General features: G+C 36.9%; 1 protein-coding gene across 1 annotated transcript; it reads left to right on the top strand.

Moving 5' to 3' along the window:
- The first annotated feature begins 458 nt into the window (after positions 1-458).
- Positions 459-4,367, top strand: LOC124262871 (polyprenol reductase-like). The gene is made up of 5 exons (XM_046697455.1): positions 459-646; positions 1,670-1,815; positions 2,270-2,473; positions 2,965-3,082; positions 4,230-4,367. The coding sequence occupies exons 1-4, from the start codon at positions 465-467 to the stop codon at positions 3,060-3,062; spliced, it is 630 nt and encodes a 209-aa protein (XP_046553411.1). The 5' UTR covers positions 459-464; the 3' UTR covers positions 3,063-3,082; positions 4,230-4,367.
- Positions 4,368-8,482: the final 4,115 nt, after the last annotated feature.

Here is an 8,482-nt window from a genome sequence, read left to right as displayed (position 1 = left end):
TGCTAACTCTGTGTATTTCACCATCCCTTTGCGCTATATTGCAAGCATTAATTACAGGTGTAATACATTTGAAAGGGCTGAGCGTGACACATCCTGGATAATCTCCAGGGTATACGTTCTGATAAATCTCCACTATAGTACCCTGGAGATTATCGAGGATGGGCGTGACATGGTGTCTATCATTTGGCATCATGTGATGTTGAGTCTCTCTGCGTGATCCGTGGCCACTCGAATAAGAAAAAAAAGAAATTGGTGAGAATCAAAATTTGTTTATGCAGCCTTATTATGCATGTCCCCAAATCTATGTCAGCAGATAACATCTAGATTAATAATAGTTCGGATGCATTTCAATAGATGGTACAAGAGCGTTTGCGTACCTGGTACTTTCGCTTCTTAGTCATAGAACTAGTCTTCCGTATCAGTTTCGACCAATCATATTCAAGCGCAGGTGCGGGGTTTTCAAAATGGCGGTGTCTGTAGGAAGTGGACTCTGGATCGCTTTGACATTAGCCGTTGTACTCTTCTATTTTCTTGTTTTCTATGTCTTCCCACATGTTGAAGTGCTTGCTAGGTTATACCTGATAGGAAAACTTCGAGAAAAGGAGAGCAAATCGAAAATCTTCAGCCTTTTCGACGTTCCAAAACGGTAAGGCGCCGGGTTGATATCATTATGAAACTGTGATTTCTGGTATTCTGTCACTGTCAGTTTGTCATTACTGCGATTCTGTGGACCATCAAATATATTACCAAGACGATGTGTTATTGACCTAAAAGGATGTATGCTAATTTAATAAAGAGGACATTGTCCATGGAAACTCTAGACTAGAGTCTAGTCTAGTCTATAGTTTAATGAGTCGTGCGTATGCAGCAATGCAACAAGCACAAGACAGAGTCTCGATCAATTCAGAGAGCAGTGAAAGGAATTAGTGATCTAGTCTGTTTCAACAACGATAGAGACTGAATATAAAATGGAGTCAAACTCAATCCGAGAATGTTTGTGCAAATGTAAATTGCCTCGATCAGCTCTAGGAAATGTGCATTGTTCTGGGATCCATTTGGATTATTTTTATTATTATTTTGTATGTATAGAATAGACATTTCTTAAGCAGATTATTTCTGGGATTAAATGTCAGTCAAACAGAGACCTCAAGTTTCCTTTATAACCTAATGACAATTAAAAGATCTTTACAGTTAACTGAGTGCAGCTTGTACTTGTTATTTTGCTAACTAACTACAGCTGCAGGCCTTACTGCCTTTTCATCACGTTTCTGATTAAGAGCATTTTTAAACACCATTATCTTTATTTACATCTTTCCAATCAAAAACCCCTTTACCATCCTTATAGTTTGTTGAGAGTTAGGCTGACAGGTTCATTCTCTCTCTCGATCAGTTTACCATTGTAATGTACTGGGTTTTTGTAGTTGAAGATCTTTATGGATTGACAACTGCATTTTATATCCTAAACTAGGACCAGTCAGTATATCATCATTTTATGAACACATTTCTGTAACTATAATGTCTGTTTTGTTGATTAAAGTTAATTTATTTTGGAGAGCAAAAAGTCTAAGTATTCCCAATTTTAGAAGTTGATAGCTAGATTTCTAAAATCAGGTATATACTTAGTTACTGACTTGGTAAAAAATGATGCTATCATCAATGCTTGTTTCAGATGGTTCACCCACTTCTATGTGGTTGGCATCGTGGTGAACACTTCCCTCATTGTCCTGCTGATGAGAGTAGTGGTGTTCCATGTTCCCTTCCCACAACCAGTGCAGAACATCCTTAACACTCTGTGGGCACCCAACTACACACCGGGTGAGAAATGCAGGGGAGGCAATGCAGTTTGTTCAATGCTTGTTTAAATGATAGCACAGAGATTCAGATTGATGTGGTTTTACTATTAATCAGTGCAAACCCTCAGTTGATTAGCCAAGCATAAAATGTTTGAATACTTTGATCATGATGCTTTAACATACGTCAAAATGTGACTAAGGTGATGTATGTAGCAGATGGCAACTCACTTCTTAAGATCAAGATGCTGATCTATTAGTATGTAAAAAAAATCAAGTAATCCTTTGACTTTGTTATAAATATGCAAAACTAAGCAGTGAATGGGTACCAGACAGGTTGAGATGATAATGGGACTGAGTGCACACTGATGCAGTGATGCATTGACCTGGGTAACAATAATGTATATCAATGCCCATTCAATTTGTGGATAGTATCTGATGCATTACATACAGACTTATGTTTTTGCTTTTTTTTGCAGAGGGGGTGTCAGGAACAGCTGTTGTGGTGGTGTTGGTGATGGAGGAGCTGCAGGTGTTGCGGCGATGTTACGAGTGTCTTTATGTCAGCGTGTTCTCGGACAGCAGGATCAGTGTTGTACATTACATCATGGGGATACTGCTGTATCTCACCTTTGGCAGCTGCATTCTTGCGTCAACTGATTTTAACAACTTCAAACTGACAGGTCTCTTCATCTTAGCTGTCTCAGTTATACCATGTACACGGAGTACAATCAAAATTAAAGATTATGTCTTGGTAATTCTATATATCCATGGAGCCTTTTTATCCCTCAGGTTTCTGACGGCTGTCTGTCAAAGCTCTACTGAGATAACCTCCATTTGCATCGGGTGGTGGGGTAGCATAGTGGTTAAAGCATTTGCTCGTCATGCCGAAGATCTGCATTCGATTCCCCACATGGGTATAATGTGTGAAGCCCATTTCTGGTGTCCCCGTCGTGATATTACTGTAATATTATTAAAAGCGGCGTAAAACATTACTCACTCACTCCATTAGCATCATGGAGCAACCCTAAAATTTGTAATGTTATTAATTCGTCTAGAATGACAACTTCTTTCTAGTTTGCATATTTTACCAGATGCTGATTTATTTCATTATCGACCATGACCTGTGAAGTTGCAGATTAATCAAGTGTTATGTTGTATCTGGATGTTTCAGGTGTTGATCAGATGGGCCTAGTGTACATTGTGATGGGCTGCTTCCTCTTCTTTCCTGGCATCAATGTTGCAGCATCAGACACTGCACATCTTGTCTAAACTCAGGAAAAGCCACACTGGTGAGATGAAATGCATTTGCATAGCATTAGTAACTAAGAGCCTTAACCAGGCTAAATTATGAAAAGTTGTTGGTGTATTTTCCTAAGTTCAGAGGTAATTTAGCATTGAATTTTTATTTTGTGTTCAATACAATAATACTAAACTTAGGTACCGTAAATAATTTATGGTTTGGGTGTGTTGAGGGTGGTGGTGATGATATTTATGGAGAAGCATGTACAATGACCCCTCTAAAATCTATATACAAAGTGAGTGACCCCCCACCCCCTGCTTGTGATGTACAAAATCAATGCTCCCTCCCCTAATTTTTGAGCATATTTTTTTAAAGTATTTTATGTACAAAATTAAATTGCTGACCCCTTAGTACATTTGTACAAAATTGATGACCCCCTACCTCCCCAGAATAAAGAGGGTGACCCCCCATGGGTGAATATCAAGTGCCATGATGTTTCCACCAACCTCTCTTAAATATTTAGCTGTGCTTGACCTATAGTGGTCATATTTGACTGAGGACTTGAATGTATAAAAAGGATGGACTGGTTTGTCCAGTGTATTATATATCCATGGACCCATCAGCCACCAAGGCCTCATGTTTGTCTGTCACAACCCTTTAAATAGCTGCCCAAATCACTCTGAGTGTGAGAAGTTTTGTGCTTAGCTCGAGATGGTGGTGACATCATTTCTGAAACAAAGCAATGTTGTGGAAATCTTTTCCGTTGTATTTGTTATAAAGAAATAGACGTATACTGTAGTACACTGGATAGCTGAAGATGAAATTAAACTGAACATCTCATAGTTCTGTGGAAACAGGGACTGAAGAGTTATTTCCCTTAGACAGAAATACGCAGAAAAAATCCTTCTGAGATACATTAAGCTTGGGTCTTTGAAAGTTTCTGTCTATTGTAAGGTGAATTAGGGCTTTTGTAGTTTTCGGGCAGTGGGGTAGCCTACTGGTTAAAGGGTTCGTTTGTCTTACCAAAGACCCGGGTTCGATTCCCTACATGGGTACACTGTGTGAAGCCCATTTCTGGTATCCCCGCCGTGATATTGCTGGAATATTGCTGAAAGCGGCATAAAATTAAACCCACTCACTAATTTTGTAGTTTTCTTTTAATTAAGGACATTATTACTCCTTTCTCTTCTGTGCAGGAGTGGTAGAGAATCGACAACATCTGCTCCCCAATGGCGGACTGTTTGAGTATGTGTGCTGCCCTCACTTCTTCTGTGAGATCCTCATCTATCTGGCCATGAACATTGTTGTCCAGTTCCAGCATCAGGCCTGCCTCAATATCGGCATCTTCGTCCTCGTCAACCAGGTCATCATGTCCCTCATGACTCATGACTGGTACCGCAAAAACTTCCGCATGTTTCCAAAAGACAGAAAAGCTGTCTTTCCTTATCTTTTGTAAACCAAGACATGTTGTGGTACTTAAGAACATGTTTTCAAAGTTATATTTTGTACACTATTTACATATTTTACATTTGGATCATAAATCTCAAATGTGTAATGTCTCAATCATGCTCATGTCCATCCACAATTATTCTGTGTATCTCCATTTTTTATAGTTAGTACTCTATACACATCTTACTGTAGCATCAGTTCAAGAAGTGTGGCACCATTTGTCTCTTATCACTTAGAACAGAGCTTCTTTTACTCATGAGGTGGCCCAGTTGTCCAAAACACTGCAGTTTGCTGTGCAGAGTTGCATCCCTTTGCACATATAAAGCCTGTCATTCAAACAGTTGCACTTCAGCTGAACCATGGGTCATTCAGTTCTCCTGAAACACAAGCTTGTTTCTTTAGCTTTTAATTAAAGTGTATTTTTTAAAACTTTGTATGAAAGCATAATCTTTAGTGTCAACACTGCTTCTTGGAATGCATTGTCTTAAGATTATTGAGATTGTTTGTCTTGTAGGAAGCAGAATTCTTTTGATGCAGTTTACTTGTGAAGAATGCACTTAAGGGTCTTGTCCTTTGATGTTAGCTTATTGTGTTGTTTTTCAGTTGTTCTTACTGAACATTTGTACACTTTCATTACATATGTGGCCAACTAAATCAAGTTATCTAGTCAGAAATCTGTCGTTGCATTCAGAGGACATCATGTTCATAGTTATGAAATATTTTGGAAATAATTTGGTAATTGTTTTGCTGACACAGCACCTTATGTGGTGCAGTAAATAGCTATATATGGAATTATTTGCAAATGCTTTGCTGTGTTGTCAACTAGTGTTGGGAATTGGTTAAAATCTCAAAATTGATGATTGGTTCATTACAACCGATGAATCATCGAAAATAATTGGTTAGTGTCATTTATCAAATTTTCCTGGTTATGTTTCTTAATGCACAAAAAATAAAGAAAATACATGTTGTTCTTTCGGTTTTTTTTCAAATCTGCACACAATGCATTTGTAAATTTCACATCTTTACAGGATGACTAGTATGTTAGGAACATAAATTTCCTGGACTCTTTAAGATAAATTCAATCATGACTTGGAACGAACTTGTAGTGCTTATGAAATGTAACAGACAAAATATTGTTAAAATTAATGCAAACAAGTGTTCCAAAATTGTTTGTGTTCGATTATGAGAAAACATGGCCGATTGCTTGGTCGTTTAGTCATTGCAACCAGTCTTTGATTATTTCAATTAATCGGACCACCACTATTGTCAACTTGTCAAGTCAGTGTTTAGGTTACTGTTTGTTTTACACCATGTTGCTACATGTAGTTCACTATGATTGGTTTTTAATTCATTTAAATTTTAAGAAACAGCTTTTGTCTTATTTTCAGACTTTTTTCTCTCAATGTTTGCCATTCTGTGAAACCGATATTGCTATATGAAGTGATTTTTAGGGTTGAAGGGTATTTGAAGAAGGAAACTTGAATTCGCATAAGTTGCATACATGTAATTTTTAGTATCCTGTATTAGACTGTTGACACCTGTGTGTAAGTACAGTCATATTACTGCATGTGAATACATCCTGCTGATGTACACTTTGTCACTTGTAGGCATCTGTTTGTTCTCAAGTTTCTCGTGTTATTGTTCATGTTAAGGTTTTTTGAACTGCGGCAGTATTTTATGCTTGACATTTTAGAAAAAGAATTTGTAGTCACACCATGGTGCAATCGACAGTTCAGTATTTAATCTTTGTTGGTATTTTTTACATGTTTAGTGACTAATTGTATGTATTTTGGCGAATAACTTAACAGTATTTTCCATTTGTTGCTGTAGCATTATACAGTGTGTTTTTGGTCATGTTTATATGATGGTAACTTGTCAACGCCTGTGTTCAGTAGTGATGCAGTGATTCTTCTAAGTCACATATTTTGGTATCCCTGTTCTTTGTAATAATAGTTACATGTTGTATCCTAGCAACTGTTCAGAGCGAAGTTTTGAGGGTGTTACTATTATAGCATATACATTAGGGCTATGACTCGATTATTTACAGACCGTCATCATATAGTTGGAATATTGCCGAGCATTTCTATGCTTGTTTTATGCAGATATGTGTCTTATCTGAGAAACTGCTGATATGTACAGTGTTGGTGTTGTTGTAAGGTTCAAGTTCACATTCTTGGCCAGCCTCACTACAGTGAAAAGCCATGTTTGTAACATGCTAAAAAGTTTAGAATTATTTTTGTTTACAGACACTCACAAATAATGAAATCCCAAATGTAAATTTATTGGGAATGTTTATCAGATTGGTTGATCTGCATCCGATTGTCCTTTATATGAAGGTTTCACTTTCCTCTGTATGTTGGTATGCTGATGTTAGAAATCTGTTGGAACTCTAAACTGGCAATCATGGCTGATTAAGAGTCCTGGTTCATATATATATACACATGGAAAAAAGTAGTGCAACATCCCATCTTTTTCATAGTATCATGTTATCATTAACCATAGCAAACAAACTTTTCCAAACCTTAATTTATTGATGAATTGCCCTGGGGGAAAAATAAAATAGCAAATCTAAACACAAAAAGAATAGAAACATTTATGAAGCAAACATGGAAAAAAATTGACTTATTTTGTACTATGGCTGTGTGATGTTAATGATGGCTGCTTTGTGCTCTGGGGATAACAACAGGTGTCAGCTTGGTCTGTGTCTTGACCTGGCCATTTTTAAGAGATGTTGGACTGTTCTGTTGGACAAACAACGATGTGATGCTTGCCTTTGATGATAGCAAGTGCACATCTAAAAGCAGTGTATGGTATGCTCGAAGGGGCAAAATAATCATACAAACAATTATGATATGAATATGATTGGCTATATGGGGGTGCGATACCTTTTTCTATACATCTAAGTATATATACCCCATATTTAATGCTTAGCTTCAATGATAATCTTATGGCTAACCTCTGGACCTATATGTTAAATGTCCTGTGCATAAGTGTCTTGTACTGAACCTTGAACATGTTCATGATAGTCCATGTTTCTATTCAGATGGTATAGAAGGGATATGTAGTACAAAGTTACTAAAATCAAGTAAGTTTTTGTTTCATAGATCAGCTTAGTGTGTTCTTAAACACAGCATAGTATCATTAAAAATAACTTAATGCATGAACATTGGCATGATTTCCCTTTTATTCTCAGCAAAATGAAATACGTGTATTTAAAAAATGGTCACATTTATTATGCTACATAATAGTTTTTTTGTTATTTGAATAAAGGTTTATGTGAAATTATGTTGATGCATGTTCATCAGATGTCATAAATGTTTACTTTTCAGTCACTAAAACACCCAATTTCCGGTAATTTGATATTGGATGTCTTACAATGGTCCAATTTGCCTGTACTTTTCAGTAAAGCAATCATATCAACATCAGTGAAGAGATATATATTTGATGTACTAAAACATTTGTATCTATAAATTCACCAATTACCTCCAATGCATCAAACAGGTTAACTAACAGTCTTTGTGCAATGGAATCCCTTGAAATGCTTAGGTATTTCCATGTTTGTCTTACTGCAGCATGTTTTGTATATATTGACCTATACTTGTGTATATGATTTCTTGCCATTTATATTTATTCTCATTATTTATCATAGTCAGTAATAAACCTCGTAAAGATTGTCTTCTTGTCAGTGATAAAAGTTGGAGTGGTAGAAGAAAGTGCTTGAGTTTATGATTACATCCTTGGTTGTGGGTTCTAATCTAAATAGTGTTGATCCCTCAGTTGTCGGAACCCTACATGTGTGCCTTGTATGCCTCAATTAGAGTGGTCAAATTGTAACATGTATCACACTGGGTTTGGCCCAGACCTGCTTGATACAACTGAAAGGATCAGTATGCTGTCCACCCAGCCAGTGCATGGTGTACTGTTCTTGACGGGACCAGTGTGTCTGCTTTCTGATCCATAAAATATATCCATATAAGCACATTCCCGTCAATGCTTTAGC

This window comes from Haliotis rubra, unplaced genomic scaffold (genome assembly GCF_003918875.1).
Source record: "Haliotis rubra isolate DU_JTF1 unplaced genomic scaffold, ASM391887v1 Scf86, whole genome shotgun sequence".
NCBI classification, from domain to species: Eukaryota; Metazoa; Mollusca; class Gastropoda; order Lepetellida; family Haliotidae; genus Haliotis; species Haliotis rubra.
This window is presented reverse-complemented; position numbering and strand designations above follow the sequence as displayed.

Coding starts and splice junctions, on each gene's coding strand:
- LOC124262871 (XM_046697455.1), top strand. CDS start 465: ATGGCGGTGTCTGTAGGAAGTGGACTCTGGATCGCTTTGACATTAGCC. Junction 647..1,669: donor CTTTTCGACGTTCCAAAACG/GTAAGGCGCCGG, acceptor TGCTTGTTTCAG/ATGGTTCACCCACTTCTATG. Junction 1,816..2,269: donor GGCACCCAACTACACACCGG/GTGAGAAATGCA, acceptor TTTTTTTTGCAG/AGGGGGTGTCAGGAACAGCT.